The sequence below is a fragment of the Vicugna pacos genome, chromosome 3 (assembly GCF_048564905.1).
Source record: "Vicugna pacos chromosome 3, VicPac4, whole genome shotgun sequence".
NCBI classification, from domain to species: domain Eukaryota; kingdom Metazoa; phylum Chordata; class Mammalia; order Artiodactyla; family Camelidae; genus Vicugna; species Vicugna pacos.
In genome coordinates this window covers 28497276-28516019 of record NC_132989.1, presented here as the reverse complement: position 1 = coordinate 28516019, position 18744 = coordinate 28497276, and the positions used below count along the sequence as shown (strand labels likewise).

General features: G+C 53.0%; 2 protein-coding genes and 1 long non-coding RNA gene across 4 annotated transcripts; 1 reads left to right on the top strand and 2 right to left on the bottom strand.

Moving 5' to 3' along the window:
* Nucleotides 1–2310: 2310 nt before the first annotated feature.
* SOWAHA (sosondowah ankyrin repeat domain family member A) lies at nt 2311–4808 on the top strand. Its single transcript, XM_072957302.1, has one exon. It carries the CDS (start codon nt 2649–2651, stop codon nt 4329–4331), a length of 1683 nt encoding a protein of 560 aa, XP_072813403.1. The 5' UTR covers nt 2311–2648; the 3' UTR covers nt 4332–4808.
* A 290-nt stretch (nt 4809–5098) lies between these two features.
* On the bottom strand, nt 5099–8573 carry LOC140693440 (uncharacterized). The gene is made up of 3 exons (XR_012069210.1): nt 8234–8573; nt 7102–7892; nt 5099–6163 (listed from the first exon to the last, which is right to left on the bottom strand). It is a non-coding gene; the product is annotated as an uncharacterized lncRNA (long non-coding RNA).
* Nucleotides 8574–10641: 2068 nt separating this feature from the next.
* Nucleotides 10642–18744, bottom strand: SHROOM1 (shroom family member 1). 2 transcript variants are annotated; one of them, XM_072957297.1, is made up of 9 exons: nt 18319–18744; nt 17724–17942; nt 13366–14358; nt 13227–13282; nt 12795–13004; nt 12033–12605; nt 11804–11945; nt 11431–11703; nt 10642–11312 (listed from the first exon to the last, which is right to left on the bottom strand). In XM_072957297.1, exons 3-9 carry the CDS (start codon nt 14314–14316, stop codon nt 10980–10982), a joined length of 2538 nt encoding a protein of 845 aa, XP_072813398.1. In that variant the 5' UTR covers nt 14317–14358; nt 17724–17942; nt 18319–18744; the 3' UTR covers nt 10642–10979. The 2 variants fall into 2 exon arrangements, with proteins under 2 accessions (XP_072813398.1, XP_072813399.1); XM_072957298.1 differs by lacking the exons at nt 17724–17942; nt 18319–18744 and having other exon boundaries at nt 13366–14635.

The window sequence follows — 18744 nt, the reverse complement described above, 5'->3', positions numbered from 1 at the left end:
CATAAATACAGGACAGAAATAGACTCATGGACAGAGAATACACACTTGTGGTTACCAGGGGGGTAGAGGGTGGGAAGGGATAGACTGGGATTTCAAAATTGTAGAATAGATAAACAAGATTACACTGTATAGCACAGGGAAATATACACAAAATGTTATGATAAATCACAGAGAAAAAAATGTGACAATGAGTGTGTATATGTCCATGAATGACTGAAAAATTGTGCTGAACACTGGAATCTGACACAACATTGTAAAATGATTATAAATCAATAAAAAATGTTAAAAAAAAAAGTAGTTGTCTGGAAATGAAAGTGTTATCAGAAAGCAAAATGAAAGGCCAAACAGCAAAGTGGGAAAATCTTTACAATATATATAATAAAGGATTAATAACTACATGTCAACAAGAAAATATTAACAAATGGGGAAAAGGGCAAGTCACAAAAGAACAAATCAAAGACAAAAGTAAGAGGTAGAAAGTTTAACTTCATTGGTAATAAAATAAATGGAAATTAGACTGAAATACTTCTTTTTTTTTTTTTTTTGCCTTTCAAAAGGACAAATGAAAAGCTACTACTCAATGTCGGTGAGGGAAAGACAAGGGAATTTCATGGGGCTGCAACTGTTCCGGAAAATAACTTAGCAAAAAATTTCAAGAGTTTTAAAAATAATTAATTCCCTTTGACCTAGTAATTGTAAGTGTAGGATTCTATCCTAAGGAAACAATCAGAAATGTGCACAAAGTTTTCTATATAAGCAACACCATCTATAAGAAATACAACTCAGAAACAATGTAGACTATCAACTATAAGAAAACAAAGTGTATTACTACACTGATTTGATGCTATCATTAAAAATATGTATTTTTAAAGAATAGTTACTATCATTGGGGGAAATGCTCACAATATAATACAAAGTAAGGTTAAAAAGAAGATCAAATCCTATGCATTCTGGAAACAGAGCTGAAGACAGACAGAACATGCCTCTGGGGAATGAGATTGAGGAAAGGCAGGCCTTTCACCTGTTCTCTTTTCTTCCAATGAATAAGAATAACAGTAGTGGCTCTACTACTACTAATAGCTTGAATGTTTACTGTGAGCCAAGCATTGTTCTAAGTGCTTTATGTTCATTTTCTCACTTAATCCTCACAACTACCTGATGAGGTAAGTGTAACTATTGTCATTCCTCCCTTAACAGATAAGAAAATTGAGGCACAGAGAGGTCAAGCAAGTAGCCCAAGGCAGAGCTAGGATTTAAGTGTAGAATTTTGACTCCACAGTCTTGCTTTCTTTAACTACTATGGTATGGTGCCTCTGGCCATGTATTTGTAGTATTGTGTCTGTAAATTAAGAAATTGATAGCTCTGATGAAAAAGCTGCTTTCTTCCACTGAGCTCTGTAACTCCCTGATCTCTTCAAGTTCTTGCTGAATTGAGACCTTCACAGTAAGTCCCACCCTGAGCACAGTGTTCAGACTTGCAAACTGCCTCTCTGTTTAACTCTGCTTTAATTTTTCCATAGTATTTCTCTAGTATATTATACAATTTTCAGAATCATCATATCATTTCTCTTTGTCCCTCCCCACCTGCACCTCCCACCCAACATGCCAGCTCCATTAGGTCAGGAGTTTTTATCTGTCTTTCTAACTGACGTATCAGTATCACAGTCTGAAAAGATATTGGCACAAACTAGGTGCACAATAACAAATATTAAAACCGCATGATTCCAGCTTGCTTCTTTAAAGCATAAACATGTATACACTTGTGTATGGGGGAGAGAGAAGAAAAATATTCAAAATGTTAATAGTGATTTCAAGTGATTTTTTCCCCTTCTTTATGTTTTCCTGTGGCTTTACTGCAAAATTCCATGTTAAAATGTATTATTTTATTATAAAAATTTGCTTTTTAAAACGTCTCTTCTAAACCTCGCGTGACATACACTGCCACGCACAGCGAATTGTCTTTGCTGCAAATTGCGTGAAGCCGTTTTCCTATGTGAAACTCAATCCACAATTGAAGGGGTATCAACGGTCTTTAAATAAATTATGGCTTTTAAGTAATCGTCCGATATTTTGTGGAGGTTAAATATTTCTTAAAGGAATAAAAATCCTTGTCTCGTCGGTCGACCGCGGCATCCCCGCGGAACACACCCACCTAGCAACCGGGAGCGGAGCTGACGCCTGGCACTGCGCCTTTAATTCCCGAGTTGGGAGGGGCGGTGGAGAATTTCCGCTCCCCTACTCCCACCGCGGCTGCCACCGCGGTGGCAGCTGTCACCTGTAAGGCGAGCACCGTGCGCAGGGGATGAAGCCTGACGCCCATTGGACAGAATATAAAGGCAGGAGCCTACCCCGAAGACTGGGGGCCCTGCGGGGCGGCGGCGGGCGGCGGGCGCCGCGGCCCCCAGCTCCTTTCTACAGAGACACGCGGGGCCCGCGGCTCAAGCTTGACCAAGGTGCAGCTTCGGGGACACGCCCGTCACGCCTCGGTGAAAACATTCAGGTGAGCCTGGCCGAGGCGGACGTGACTCCCGGAACCCCAGCTCCCGCACGTCCCAGCCGGCGCCGCGAAGTCCGCCTGCCCAGCAACCGGGAACCGCGCGTCGGTGGGAGGGGGCGGACCCGGCTCCCCTGCGCGGCGGGGACTTACCATGGCGCTGGCCGCTGCCGCGGCCGCCGCGGCCGCCGGGGTGAGCCAGGCGGCGGTGCTGGGCTTCCTACAGGAGCACGGCGGCAAGGTGCGCAACTCCGAGCTGCTAAGCCGCTTTAAGCCGCTGCTGGATGCCGGCGACCCCCGCGGCCGCGCCGCCCGCAGAGACCGTTTCAAGCAGTTTGTCAACGACGTGGCCGTGGTGAAGGAGCTCGACGGCGTCAAGTTTGTGGTGCTGAGGAAGAAGCCGCGGCCCCGGGATGGGCCAGAGCCCCTGCCCTCCGGCTTCCCCAGCATCCCAGGGGCACCAGCCCCTCCGTCGAAGATCACTGCCGTCTCACAAGGGGAAACTGCTGCCTCTGGGGCTCCATGCTTGGCCTCGGCGCAGAGTGGGGTGGAATCACCAGAGGATCCAGTCCTGCCGTCAGAGTCGCAGGATAGCCCCGGGGCTCTGGCCTCTGAACTCACTCAGCTGACAAGGGAGCTATTGTTAGGCCCGACCGAGCAGTCAGGGCCGCCCTCGGACCAGACCTCCGAGGGACTCTCTGCAGACATGACCCCACCGTCTAGGGTATCTACGGAGGCAGCCTTGCCAGACACGGAGCCGCCAGACCTGGAACCTGGGCCTGAGCCGACCAAAGGGCCGCCACCACCTACTCCGCGTGCGCCGCCGCAGAAGCCCTGCATGCTGCCGGTGCGCTGCGTCCCGGGCCCCGCCGCGCTCCGGATCCGGGCGGAGGAGCAGGGCTTGCGTCGGCAGCTGTCGGAGGAGCCCAGCCCTCGGAGCTCCCCGCTGCTGCTGCGGCGGCTCTCGGTAGAGGAGTCCGGCCTGGGCCTCAGCCTGGGTCCCGGCCGCTCCCCGCACCTGAGGCGTCTTTCGCGCGCCGGCCCGCGCCTGCTGAGCCCCGACACCGAGGAGGTACCCGCCGCACCGCCGCCGTCCGCCGTGCCCCTGGAGCCGGCCGAACACGAGTGGCTCGTGCGGGCGGCCGGGGGCCGCTGGACCCACCAGCTGCACGGACTGCTGCTGCGTGACCTCGGCCTGGCGGCCAAGCGCGACTTCATGTCTGGTTTCACCGCCCTGCATTGGGCAGCCAAGAGCGGCGACCTTGAGATGGTGCAGCAGCTGGTGGAGGTCGCGCGGCGTGGGGGCGCGCGGGTCGACGTGAACGCGCGCTCACACGGCGGCTACACGCCGCTACACCTGGCCGCCCTGCACGGCCACGAGGATGCCGCGGTGCTGCTGGTTGTCCGCTTGGGTGCGCAGGTTCACGTGCGTGACCACAGCGGGCGGCGAGCCTACCAGTATCTGCCGCCCGGCGCCTCTTACGCGCTTCGCCGCCTACTTGGCGACCCCGGCCTGCGAGGCTCTACCGAGCTCGATGCGACAGGTGGTGGTAGTGGCAGTCTTGCGGCCCGGCGCCCGGTGCAGGTGGCTGCCACCATCCTCAGTTCCACCACCAGCGCATTTCTGGGCGTCCTGGCCGACGACCTGATGCTCCAGGATCTGGCTCGAGGCATGAGGAAGTCGGGCTCCTTCAGCAAATTCTTGGGTGCCTCGCCAATGGCTCCTCGTAAAAAGACGAAGATCCGCAGTACTCTGCCAGTCTTTTCGGAAATCTCCCGTCGACCCAGTCCGGGGCCCTTGTCTGGTCTAGTGCCCAGCCTACCACCTGCAACCTGACGGTTCCCGAAGCTATAGCTTGGTTGCTCCAACCGGGCCTGCCTCACAGTCTAAGCCTGCCCAAGATGGCTGTCCAACACCTTCGGCTCCATCTTGTTTCCAACTTTGTCCACTGTAGCCTGTTCTACCCATGTGGGCCTATGCCTTCAGCTTCTGTAGGAAGCTTGACCTTTCTCCAGAGATGGGATTCAAGATCTCAGTGAGCGCCTCCTTTGAAGAATTCCAGAAGTCAGGCTTGAACTTTGGAAATTCGAAATTTAAGATCAAACGTTAAGGGGCAGCAGCTGGTCTGGCCCCTGAATGAGTTAACCCAATGCTTCCGCATCTATACACTCCCAAGCCAGAATGAGAGCTTTGTGTGATGATGGATGTTTGTCAGCATTAAGATATGTAGTGCTTTTGTAATCCGATGCTTTCATCCTGTTTTTAAATTGAAATGAGGTAAAACAATTTTCATAAAGTAACCTTTTGAAATTATATTTTTCCAAAATGTTCACTTTTCAATCTTTTGCTAAATATTTTGGAATTCTATTTAACAGGAAAAAAAAAGATGATCAAGATCTAAAGGAAATTAGTCCCAACCAACAAAACCCTTGAATGGTTATCTACCTCATTTTAGGCAATCAAGATTCTAGAGAGTCTTGAACACAGTCTTGAACACATTGTGAATGTAATTAATTTCAGTTGTACTGTGAATGGTAAATATTAGAAAACAAGTATATCTTGGGAGTAAAAGTGATTTAACAATAAGAGAAAGAGACATTTTGTCAAATATATTTAATTTGTGGTTGTCTATGGTGAAATATAAACATATGTCTTTGGCACTGGTGCCTGGATATTTTAATTTGGCATGAATATTTAATTTTTAGAGTATGATATATTTAGGAATTGCACCATTGTGCCATGTTTCTGAATCTGTGGCTTTCAAATCCAGCTGAGCCTTTCAGTGCAGTAGGTGAACATTCAAAGAAAAACAATGTTTCTGCATTACACCAGGAGAATAACTGGTTAAATAGTAATAGATATAATTAAGGAGCAACTATTTTATATGAAGGTTCTGTACAAACAAAAAGTACATGATATCCGTTTTAAAACGCCATCTGAAAGCAAACAACTTACAGCAAAATTAGAAATGCAGAATCTCTTTGCTCAGTTACCTTAGAGAGGCGTGGCTTAACTTCTCTGTATCTTTGCTCCTATTTGTAATTGAGAAAGTTTTAGGTATTGCCAAGATTTCTCAGGTTCAACACAGTGTAATTATAATGGCTCTTCATCTATTTTAAGGATGTGGAATCTAAAAACAAACAAACAAACACATACACACCCAAGAAAGGGAGGGTAGGTGTAGCTCAGTGGTGGAGCACATGCTTAGCATGCAGGAGGTCCTGGTTCAATCCCTAGTACCTCCATTAAAAACAAAGCAAAACAACAACAACAACAACAAAACCAACAAAAAAACACACACACATAAAGATGTGGAATCTATTTGCTCAACCAATCTATTTTGTATCATATTGTGATAATACTCTGCTTTTGCAAGTTGTGTTTGCATGTCATTAGTTACACCAAGTCGTTTTTGTGGCACAAGACAGTGGGCCTCCTCTCCCATATATATATCAGTAAGGCCTCTGAAATTATTTAAGGCAGTCCTTCATGGAATGTTTTGATTTAAGCAATGAAATAAACAGTCTCCCACTTTGTTCCTGCTTCTGTGATGTACTTCCCTTAAACATTATACAGCACTCGCTACCCTATTTTTCTTTTCTTTCTTTTCTCCTCATCCTTCTTCTGTCTCTTTCAAGCATTCCATTATTGAAAGAATTTGGATTTCTCTGCAAAATAAATAAGTCAACCAAACATGGATATGGTAGCCAAAAACTGTAGGCCCTGATCTGACCTTTCTCACCTTTCTTCCTTAGAACTCTAGCTAAGCTGCATAAATTATTTTTAAATGCAAATTAAATCTTCTGCCTTTCCAAAAATAAAAAATGATGGGAGGCAATAATTAAAGCAATCTGAGTAACTGAAGGTCAAAGTAGAGGGCAGAATAAAACATTAGAACTTTTTTCATGGTAGAAGAAAGTCTTGACAGAGAGGTAACAAAGGTCACAAACACGGGTATGACTGGCTTTGAGAAAGACAAAATATAAACCAGCAGAGTAGTAAGAACAATAACTAATGTTTATGGCACACCTAAATCAGAGGAGGGTTCTTGAACCACCAGAAGAACCTCTGTGTTTCAGAAGGGTGTGCTGCAAGCCTTCCAAGTGAAATAAAAACACTGGCAAGAGTTTAGGAACAATAAGCCTAAAACTCAGGTGTTAGAAACCACTGCTTTTTCCCTGCAGGCTGAGACTTTCTGAAACTGTAAGGTAAGTCAGTAGAAAATTAGTTTGATATGCATATGAAAAGTTTTCGAGAACAATATATGCCTGGCAGGAGGTATGCCTGTGGAAGGGTATTTCCAGCAACTAAAAGAAAAAAAAAAAGTTGTTCTTGGGGTAAGGCAATTTAGATGGTTAGAATTATCACAGGGAAAATAATCACTCCTCTTAATGGGGGAAAAGTTAATTGCTGGTGTAGATGTGTATGAGTCATCCATAGCAACTTTTTAATAACGTTTTACATTTCCTCTCAGGAGGTTGAAAGCTGTTCTTGAGCATGTATTACTTACCTAATGGAGACTAGGGTATATGGGAAATGTATATATGACCTGTGTGTACTAAGTGCCAGGCTGGGTTCTAAACACTTTGCAGGTATTAACCATCACCTTATAAGGTATGTACTATTAGTTCTCTCACAGTTGGGGTGGCATCCTGGTGCTCTTTTCCATGACAAAGTCCTGTTGCAGAAAAACAAGGTGGTCTCATCTCAGCCCTTTATTCTCTTAGTGACCTTAAGGGAGTCACCCAGTTCTCCAAAGTCCATCTCCCTCCTCTGTGGGACCTAGGGCTGGCAGTATCTCACAGGCTGCGGGGAGGGAGGAGAACAGGAAGTGAGAAGGCAGAGTTGCTAGTGAGCTGCAACACCATCATGAAACATTACCAGGAGTGCTGGGTTGGTCCCAAAGTGCTATCTGGCTGTATTCCAAAACCAAATAGCTCATATTTGTAGCTTTGCTTTACATGATCATTCTTTTACTATATTAATAGTTGCTTATATAAACAACATTGACTCTACTAGGAAAAATGTATTCCCACAAAAAGGAAAGTACCCCATATTCTGTGAGTGGTATCACTTCAGTTAAAATATCACTACGCCTTTCCTAAAGCGCAATCCTCACCCCCACCTTCCAGACCTAAACAGGCTTCATTCAGTCTTCTGGAATGAAAGCACCCCTCCACACGCAGTTATAAAACTGAGCCCACCCAGGACCCATATTCTCCCTCCTTTTTTTTTTTTTTTGCCTTTTCTTGGAAGAAATTATTTGACGTCCAATAAGTAGACGCTGTGTTGCTCTTCAGATAGCTTTTTGCCTTGAACCTGCGGTTGGCGTTAACCTTCCAGATCTGCCACACCTCTGGACTTGAACCTGTGGAGCAGAGGTGGACTCAGGTATTACTGCGGGGAAGAGGAAAGAGAGAGAGAGAGAGAGAGAGAGAGAAAGAGAAACAGAATGAGAGAGAGCTAGAGCGAGAGCGAGCTCCAGACCTCCACCCCAGAGGAGGGGAAAAAAAGTCCTCCCAGTGAGAAGTTGGTGCTGCTTTAAATTTCAAAGACAGCAGGTAAACATTCATCTTAACTGTCAGTCTAAACTGTGGCCAGGCTGTGACCGTAGGCGGCCGCTGAGAGGACTGCTTTACAGCAGTTGCCTCCCTTCCCTCCACCCCCCGCATTCCCCTTTCACCTCTGCAGTCCCCAACCATATTTGACCTAAATGTCCTCGTAAGCTTCTGAATTACATGTGACTGAACAGCGCGGTGATCTGTTCCCGCGAGGATCCCTGAGGTTACGCCAGCTGCTCGCCGAGGTACGCGGTGTGCCGAGCAGGCTGTTCCAGCCAGATTGCGCGCCGGTTTGGGGCACCGCGGAACACTGCTTCCCTACTCGGTTTCCAATTTACAGTCTGAGGGTAAAAAGTACACTAATTAAATCCATATTAGGAGGAGCGGCGGAGGCGGGATGAGGCGAGCGGGGAAGGCGGCCGCGGGGCTGCCTGTTGCCCAGCAACAGCCGCGCTCCCCAAAGTCGGGGTGCAGCGCGGCAGGCCGCCAGGCTGGGGGCGGAGCCAGCAGGCGGGGGCGCAGGCTGCTCGAGGAGGGGCAAGCAGAAACTCCAACAGAGAACTCAAAAAAAAAAAAAAAACCCTCTTTTCCACCCTGGGGAACTAAATAGGGCTCTTTTTGATACTGATACTCGAGATCAACACCCCCAGCTTCCCCGTCCCCACTCCGCATTAACGAACAATTATCGAACAAAGGCCTAGCAAAGGAAAGCGAGCCAACCTTCCCTTAGCTGGCTGACCAGAATTTCTTTCCGACAGAAGCGAAAAGGATCAGCCCCATCCAGCCTTGAGGCTCAACAGGGGCACTGCTCAGGACAAGGCACAGTCCCTGTGACTAGCCCAGAGGGCCTGGTAGCTGGGGAGGCTGCGGGTGGTAAAACGCAGGTAGTTTTCATCATAAGGGAAACAGCGCCCTCTGCTGGCAGTGTCCGGGAGAGTGGAATTCACCGGGCTTCTGGTACTGTCCTCTCTCCCTCCTCCCACACGAAAGTCTTAGTCTGTGGTGGCAATACCGAACACCTGTGGAGAGCGCATGCTTGCCCTCTGAAGGAATAACGGGGTGTGGAAGGGAGATGAACTGGGGCAGGAAGGAGACGGAGGCAAAATGGAAGGACGAGCGGAGTAGGTGTGGCCCAATTCTGTGAGCTCTCTATCTGGTAGAGACAAGCACAGAAGCCTTATATTTCCCCATGGGGGAAAAAAAACAGCAAAAAACCAAAATGCAGTTTAACCGGACAGTGGCAGACGCTGCTTCCCATGTCCATCCCGCGTTGGGAGTGCTTTGTCTGAAATACACCATTTCTACTGGCCTAATGGACGACATTAAATGTGTTTCTAAGAATATCACAATGGGAGAATGTAATGCGGACTGTACAGGGCAAAAGGTAGAAATAAGTAGATTCCATCTAGACGTGAGCTGCCCCGCTCAGGCCGAAAACCTTGGAGCGGAGGCCCCGCCCACCGCGTTCAAAGCAGAGAGGCAAAGCATAATGTTAGAACCCACAACTGCCTCAGCAGGAGCCTCATATGTTTTTTTATAAAAAGACACAATGTGAGCATTGTTCTGTGTTCAATAGCGCGACTGTTATAACTAATGCTTTTGGTATGAATACGACCATTTAAAATTCCCAACCAGTTGCACTTAGTGACAATATGCGTGACTTAGTGACTAAGAAAGCAAGCCCAGAAGCAGAGATTTCTCACTTTGGGGTCAGTTGGCTTTAGATACACATACACATGCCTATTAATGTGCCCAACTTCCAAAAATACACTGAACATTTGCATGAACAATGTTCTTGTCCCTGCCCTTGCAGCTACAAATAGTAAGACAGATTTTCACATGTATATTTGAGAACCTAACATTGATTCTGTGTCCACAGGGCTGATACACAAATAGAGGGAAGTGTGTATCCTGTGTTTCATACCACTCTAGCCCTTAACTTTCCACTCCCAACCCCAGCCCACCCCCAAATCGGCATCTGTAGAACACGAGCAAAGCTGCCCCTGCAGGTCTGCAGCCTCCTTGCATAATAGGTCTCCAGGTCCCCCATGACTCAGCTTCTACCCTCCAACTGCCCTCCTCAACTCTGGTTGATCCAGTGGGGTCTCCAAAGAAGAGATGGATAAATTCAACTTTGATAACATAATTGGAAGAGGAAGAAAGTTCTTTCCGGGTCTTGGAATGAATGTTCTCATATGTCCAAGTTTACTCGACATTCATCAGGGGTTTTATGCAGCAAAGCGGCTGAACCCATTTGGGGAAATTCCATATCCCTTGAGTCTTGAAGGGGGGCAGTACCCCACTTCCACTACTGAGGATGGGGGCTTTGTCCCTGGCAAGGAGACCTGGACCAATCAGGCCTACGCTTTTGTGGTAATGATGCAGAACAATTAGAGATAACTGGTTAGCAGCATCCCCCTGGTCCCTCCTGTTTTCAAGCCTGTTTCTTCTGTCTTCCTAGCCATCCCCAGACCTGAGTGATGTCCTCCAACAAATCTCTCTTCTACTCTAGTCAGGCAGGGTTGGTGTCTGTAGTTCTCAAACCAGATCCCTTCTCCAAGCCATGCTTCAGGTGATATGCACACTTCTCACATCAATTTTTTTTAATTGAGGGGGGAAATGGCCATTTTACATCATAAGTTGAAATTCTCCTCTGATTTGTCTCCTCTCCCTCCACCAACCCTGACCGAGCCTCTTTCTCATCACAAAAAGGGGAAATACTGCAGTATTTTAAACCCGTAAGTTAATTACAAAATAATCCACAGTACTTGGGTAAGGCACATAAGAACTTGTAAGACGCATCCTGGGAAGGCCGGACCTGGATCTTCCCCACTTCGAGAGAAAAGCACCGAATAAACCAGCGACACCCCGAATCTCGTGGGTGAGAAGCAGGGGCAATGCTCCCCGTCCCCACAGCCTGTAACTAGATGAGGAAAGGAGGGAAGGGCAGTTTATTCGGAGGACAGGTCCCTGGGGGCCAGGCTGGCCTGGGAGGCGGGGGATGACCGCCAAGGTCTCCCCTGACGGCGTCCAGCTGGTCCTGAAGAAGGCGGACCCGCTCGTCTAGGCTGCGCTGCTGGGCCAGGACGGCGGCCTTGCCGGCCAGCAGGGCACAGTAGGCGCGCAGCTCCTCGGCGGGCAGTGCGCGCACCAGCACCTCCCGCAGGGCCCGCTCGCGCCGCGCCACGTGCTGCTTCAGCTCCTTGGCGTCTTCCTGCTGCCGCTGCAGGAGCCCGAGGCGCTGCAGCAGAGAGGCCTGGAGCCGCAGTGGGAGGGCGCCGTGAGCGGGGCGAGGGTGCCGCCGCCCCCGGGATGGTTAAGACCGAGCCGCAGGCCCCGCCCCGCCCCGCTCTCCCCAAGCCTGAAGCCATTACCTGCTCGTCAGGGTCGCCGTCTGCGCCCGCCCGGGCCAGGGCGCGGCGCACGCGGGCCAGGCGACTGCCCAGCAGCAGCAGGAGGCCAAGCACTCGCTCTAGGTCGACCATGAACCGGCTGAAGCGCTCGAGCACGTGGGGTGCACAGGCCTGGCCCACCGCAGCCTCCAAAGCAGCCCCGCGCCTGGCCCAGGCTTGGGCCGCCTCCTGCAGTCGCTCCTGCTCCTCTTGAAGGTCCCGGAGCATCTTTTGGAGGAGGTCGGCCAGCTCCACCTGCCGGCAGGGCGTGGGTACTTAAGACTGGAGCCAGGCCCCTGACTTCTCAGCCCAGACTCTTGCCACACCCAGCCTCCTTCAACCCCTCCACACCCACTTTCTTGGCTTGGATGCTGTTATTTGGCTCAGGGAGACCCTGGCCACATGGCTGGTCTGGCACAGCGTGGGTGTTAAGGTTTCCAGGCTTTGTCTCCTCCTGAGAAGTTGGCAGGCCCTGGGTGGAGTTAAGTAGATAGGACCTGGGGACAAAACCAGAGCTCCTGGATTGTACTGCCCCAGATTGCAGGGGCTTAGAATCCCCTGATTCCCCGGTGCCCCTCACTCACCCTGGCTTAGAAGTACCAGCAGCCTCCTCTCCATCCTCTCCACAGGCTGGCCTCATTGCAGCCCAGACCTCAGCTAAAGGAATCAGCCCATCCAGCAGGCCCAGAGATGGCTCTGGGCTGGGATAGGAGGTTAGAGTGTCGCTCAGAGAGGGATCCAATCTGGCCAGCTCCTGAACCAGCTCCTCGAGGTGTGGACCAGGCCATGTTGGCCTGGAATAAGGCTGGCCAGTGGCCCAAGCCAGGGTAGTGTGGTCAGGAGGCCCTGAGGTGTCATTGCCTGAAGGTCCCAGGGTATCAACTGGGAGAGGTTTGAGGGGGTCAGTCTCTGCAGCTGTTGGGGAGTCAGTGGTCAGCAGTTCAGTAGGGTCAATGGTTGGGATGTCACCATTTGCAGTGTTAGGGGGGCTACAGCATGTAGGTCTGGAGACACCCACAGAACCATTTACCCCCTGCCAGCAGTCATCTGTCCCTGCAGTCTCTGGGCACTCATGGAGGGGCTGCTGTGGCAGGATTATAGTCTGGTCAGCCCTTTGGCCCAAGCCAGCCCTGTACTTCTGGTTAGAGGCATGGACACTGGAAGCGAAAGAGACACTGAATCAGAAAAAGCTCTGGCCAAAGATAACTGGCCAAGGGCCACCTGTCCCCACCCTCACCCCCTGGCTCCCAGGCTCCAGCTAGGAGAGTTCTCTGCTCCTCCAGCATTTTGTAGATATGTGTAGAAAGGGAGTGTCTCACTCTGCTTGAAAGTCTGAGGAAATTCACCTGGTTGGGAGCCCTGGGGAACCATGGGAGTCTGGAGGTGACCTCATTCTGACCATTGGGGCTTCTTCCAGGAAAACTTCATCATCAGGAAGGGATGGGAGCCGGGCAGACACAATGTAGATCCCTGAGGCCCTCTGCTCACAGTCAGAGGGACTGCTCTGGAGTCCCTCTGCAGGACACACCACTGCAGCTTCCTTCAGAGTCGGGAACCTGGAGGCAGGGACCTCACACTGACCACAGTGACCAGGAAGGAAGATCCTGGTTCTGCACCAGGGAGAGAGTAAGGTGTAGGGGTGGGGGAATTAGGGGATGTGATTTGGAAAAGACAGAAGGCTCAAACTGAGGGTAGGTGCAAGGCCCTCTTCTTAAACAAGAGCTATGAAAGCTGCCTTCCCCCAACTTTCAGTCCCCAAAGTGGTTCATCTCTCTCACCTGGGAAGTCTGGTCCGAAACGATGGTCTAGGGGTTTCTGCTCCTTGGGGAACAGCCTGGAAGGCAAGCAGTTGGATGAAATGTTGCTTAAGTTTTCAGTCTTACAGATGCCCCCACCCCAGGCTTGCAGCCCCTATACCTGGGCAGTGGACTTGACCCCTCCTGGACTTCCCCAGGGAGTCAAGACTTCGCCAGAAGCGCTACGACCCCGCCTGGCTGACCTGTAGGCGTTGTCGAACTTCAAGGACCAGGGTTTCAGGTCCTCTATGCCTCGGGGCTTGGTCACAGGCAGCCATCTGATCTGGTGACCTTCAAACTCTGCCAGCGTCCGCTGCTGCCATTCCTGGAGCTCGGGCCTGGCGAGGCCAGAGCTGGAGCAGACCTCTCCGGAGCATTGCTCCGCCAACCCACCGCCCCGACCCACGCGATCCAGCTTCCCTGGCTCCGAGAAGCACCACTTCCGCTGCTGACCGGCTAAACGTCCCTGGCCCGCGGTTCCCGGCACGGGAGCCCCGGGGCGCGCCGGCTCCACTTCCCCGCCCGGGTGGCTGAGCGAGGCGGAGCGCGAATGCGCGGCGGGGGGCCGGACGGGGGCCGCGGGCCGCAGGCGGGCGGGCAGGCTCATGCGGAGCTCCTTGCGCTGGAAGGATGTCTCCCGGAGCACTCGCCGCTGCGCGCCCTGCAGCCGCTGGCGGTAGGCCGCCCGCGAGGCCGGCGGGCTGGGCGGCTCGGCAGCCCGCGCCGCGGCCTCCGCCTCGGCCGCCAGTGCGTACAGCAGCGGGGTGGCCTGCCGGCTGAGCGGCCCCGGGGTCCCCTGGACCTCGGGGGGACGCGGCCCACTGCGCGCGGCGGCCGCGGGCGGGGGCTGCGGGGAGGTGCGAGGGCCGCCCCACACCACGCGCACGTAGTCCCAGTCCAGGTAAGGAAGCTGGTGGGACCCCGGCGACGGCGTGCGAGGCTCGGCACCGCCGGAGGCAGCGGAGAAAGAGCTGTAGGCCGAGTCGGCGCGCGCGGACAGCCGCCGCACGTCCAGGCTGCGAGTGGACGAGGCTGGGGAGGCGCGGTCACCTCCGGGACCCAGGGCCTCCATGGCTGCACGGACGAGCGCGGAGGCTGGCTAGCTCCGAGGGGCCTGGAAGAGAATAGACGGCATGGTGGGTGAGGAGCTCCGGGTAAGGGTGCTGGCCTCTCCGACACGGACAGCCACGTGCTTACACATCCTCTCCCTAGTTACAAGATCCTTAGCGCGGACATTGCCCCCGCCCCCAGTAAGGGATAGTAGTAGTGGGACCAGGGGAGCAACTCTGGAGGTTGAGGGCCTTTGCTCAGGGGAAGGAATGGCGACTAGCCCACTCCCTGCTGGGGCTCTCCTGGATGGCAACCCTGGCCTCTACCCTGGCACCTCCTGGAGCACTGAGAATGTACCCTTGCTCTCCACCCCCTCCCCCCAACACTGTCCCACCCAGTTTGCTTCCTGGCCGCTTTGTTAGCTTCTCCATGTGATCTTTCCCTGATAAACAATGGTCAAGAACATTCTGAGATCACAGGGGAGCCAAGGAAGGAGGTGGGACAACCCAGGTCAGGTGGCAGGGGCAGCTTCACCGCCTTTCTCCCGCCGTCTGGGCCAGTTATGTTCCGGGTGCTTTATATACATATTTATCTTGAATCCCACAATTGCCCATCTGCATTTTGCAAACAAGGACACTGAGATTCTGAGGGGGAAATGATTTGCCCACAGGCACGCAGCTGGTCAGAGGCAGAGCCCTGCCTGGAATTTGGGCCTGCCTCCAACTCCACTGCAGCCAGAATCAATTTCCTAGAAGCAAACCCTGCTGAAAGCCAGTTTACCCCTGCCCCTCAGATGACGGAAGCCTCCAACAAAGCCCAGACTACACTGTGGGAAATAGTCCCTTCCACCCCCTCAAAATACTGGCACAATCTAGGATAATATGGTCCCTGCTTGGGAGACCCTGCCTTTTGTCTAAGAATGACAGGCTCACACCCTCTTTGTCCTGCCACTCAGTTCCTCCCACAAGGCTCAACTTAGCAGTCTCCTGATTCTTGGGAATCTCGACAGTGTCCTGAGCTTCCCTCATCACAGCACTCATTACTCTGCATTGACTGCTGGCTTGCTTGTGATTCCCTCTCCCCACTCCTACCCCTGAGCTTCCTGAGGACAGGCCCTGCACTTCTTCAGTCTGTATCCTCAGTGCCCGGCATGTACTCAGTGTCAAGTATTTGTTGAATGACCAGGAAAGAAGCAGCCTCGCAGGAAGTAGACAGTGGGTGGCTTTGGTGGGGAAGGAAGTGGGCTTCTTTGCTTTTGCCCATTCTTAATCTTTTCTAGGGAAGGGGACAGAATGGGTGAGGCATTTGTCACCATGCACACTGACCAGGTTACTTGGGTTATTAGGAACCAAAAGAGCAGGTGACCACAGCTTGGAGCAGGAATGGCCAGAAATCAATACTTCCCCAGTGCCAGGAGGGGAAGGGAGGGGAGGAGCTGGATGGGTGTGTCTGGGTCAGGGGTGAAAGCAGCTTTGAATCTTGGGAGATGGGGGCTCCCTATGGGCTAAGGAAATTTTGGATGGGGGTTGACTTGCTTTCCTTGAGTTTCTTGGTGAGTGTAGAGGAGGGTGACCCACTACTGGGGTGGGAACTGAAAAACAGGCTCATTTTAGCCTCCTAGACACTTTTTGGAGCTCAGGATCACCCTCTACCCTCTTCCCTAAGACCCCAGATGCTACAGATTGCTGGTTAGGGCAGGTAGGGAGGTTAGTGATGGGAGGGTATGGTGTTCTCTAAAAGGGAGAGGCAGTACCTGCAGCATTCCCAGGAGGGGCTTTCAGCTGACCTGGAACCAGAACAACTTGACATCACCCACCTGGAGGCATCTTTGTGCCCACTAAGGCCAGCCCTGCAGGTTGGTCCTCACACTCGGGCTCGGGGACCACTTTGCAAAATGTTTCTACTCTCTGGACTTCTGGAAGACAAGAAGCTACTCTAAGTAGCAGCCCCTGGGAGGACAGTCACCTAGTTAACCCTCCCTAGCCACCCAGACACTCTTTCCCTATCCTTCTGAGCCCAGCGTGGGAGCACTGTTTACCCTGGCTCATGCCACCTATGCCTGCCCATATTGATTTGTTGCATCTACAGGCATGGGTTAACTGTTCAAATACAAAGATGTTCCCTCAAAAAAGGCCTTGAAAATTCTATCTTATCTGTGAGTGACAAAGGATTCTGAGTTCACCAAATAAAAACACCTCAAATGGATAATAAAAATATGTCTACATTTTCTTATTGACTTTAACTTATCTCAAGGATGCATTTTTAGTGGTGACCCAAGCAGGCTGATACCCATGCAGGATGCCCACACTGTGCCCTTTGCAGAATGTGTTATGCCAAGAGGGTCTAGCTCCTGCGTGTGTTTTGGGGCCTTAGCCCAAGGAGCAAAGAGTTTCCACACTTGTCTGACTGCAGGAAGCCTCTTGCAGTCCAGCCCTAGTGGCTGGAGAGGCCACCCCCTGGGAGCCCTAGCATCAGTGTTAAGTGTCAGCTGTGGGCTGAGCTGCAGAGTCAGTGCCTGTATTGGAGATAAGTCCAGAGGCTGGAGCTCATAGAGCTCTTGAGCCATTTGGCAAGCCCCACCAGAGCAGGGGGAGCAGCATGGAATCCCTGCTGGAAAATCACCAGATTGGAGTCTTATGGGGATGGAGGCATTCGTGATAACCTCATCACGTGAATGAAAGAGCAACAGAGGAAAAGGAGACAAGGATGACTTCAGTGTTGAGAGCTAGGGGCCTGGGAGGTGGAGGTGCTGGTCTAAGGAATGAGGAGGTGCAGATGGGGACAAGGGGACCAGTGCTCATTCAGCCTGGGGCCTGTGGGCTTTGCAGTGTTTGTGGCAAGTCCGGCAAACAGGAAGTTGAGATGTGGGTCTGAACCTTAGCAGAGAGGTTGGACCAGGCAAGTAGGCAGACCCAGGTTTTTAGTTAGAGGTTGTTGGGGAAATCAAGGAAGAGAGCTAGGTAAAATCGCACAAAGGCAACAGAAGCAGATCCAGGTAAGGTGACAAGAAGGACAGACAACCTCAAATGCTCAATAATGATCAGGAAAACCTCCATAGAGAGGTTTTCCAGGCCACCCCTCCCAATGGTCTTCCCTCAGGACTAGGCTTACTGTGGGGGCGCTGCCTGAATGGCAGTCTCCCTGCCAGACCCAGTTTCCAAGGCCTGGGCCATGTGTTGAATCCCAGCGCCCACGACCAGGTCTAGCAGGGCAGGCACTTTGGGAAGTTCAGTGGCTCTCCCAGTCCTCTGCGGCCCTCCCTTCTCCCTGCCTGTCAGCACCACGGAGCACCTCGCGAAGCATCTGCTCTTTTCTGCTCACTCCAGCCCGTAGAGCCTCCAGGGCCTGCAGCTCTGTGCCCTGCGTAGGAAATGCGGGATGGTGGTGGCACCTGGGGAGAGGAGGCCGGGTCGAGGTCGGACCACATACCTGGGGCTTCAAACTCTGAAAATCCAGGCGCGCCAGAGACGAGAAAGGCGCAGTCCTGGAGGCCACAGGGGGCGACAAAATCACGAGGTGCGGCAGGAGAGCGGGGCCTTGGGGACGCAGGGAGAGCGGATGGCCGCTGGCCGGCGCATTTCTTGGCCTTTCCTGTTGGGTTTCCCATCGGGAAGGAGGACTCAGAACGCGAGCAGAGGACCGAGCGATCTAGGGCAGGGGGCGGGGGGCGGATTCCGTGGCCAAAGGGCGGGAGCCGGGGGTCGCGGGGTGAGACCCCACTTCGCGCTCGGGCCTCCCGGCGCACTCCCCAGCAGCCCTCGCAGCCGCCGGCTCTGCCCGCCGCCCCACCCCGCGAACCCTCTGCGGAGAAAACAGGCGCGCAGGGACCCGACCTGACTCGCGCAGACCAGACACGGCGCGGAGCCCAGCACCTCCAGACCCGAAGGCCGGCGGGCTGCTCCGCGGTGCCCCAGCCACTCCCACCCGTCTTCCCCTGCTGCCCCACGGGAAGACCGATCCCGCCACCCCCCTAACCGCCCCCAACCCAGCCCCCGGCCGCCTGGCCCCCGGCCTCGCCGCGTACCTGAGCTCCAGCCCGAGACGCGCTCTTGGGCGCCCGCGGCCGCGCGGTGACATCAGAGCCCCGGGCTCGGGCTCCCGACCCCACCTCCAGACTCCGGCCGCCGCGGGGGAGGCGCCGCGTCCGGCCCGGGGGGCGGGAGCGCGGAGCTGCGGCGCTGTCCCGGGAGCCACCTGCCGCTTGGTAGTGTCCGCTGGCCGGCCTAGACTCGGGTCCAGGGGCTGGACGCTCCTTCCCCTACCCGGCACAGGCCTCTTGCTACGGTCGGAGAAGCGGGAAAGTAGGGGACGGGCGACCGCGGCGCTTTCCCGCCCGCCTCTAGCGCGGGCCGGCCGGGCGCGTTCTCATCGCTGCTGGTGCGCGGGCTCGAGTGCCCGGGGGTCCCAACAGCCTCCTCGGTGAGAAAGTCCAGGCGGGGTCCCAAGGGCT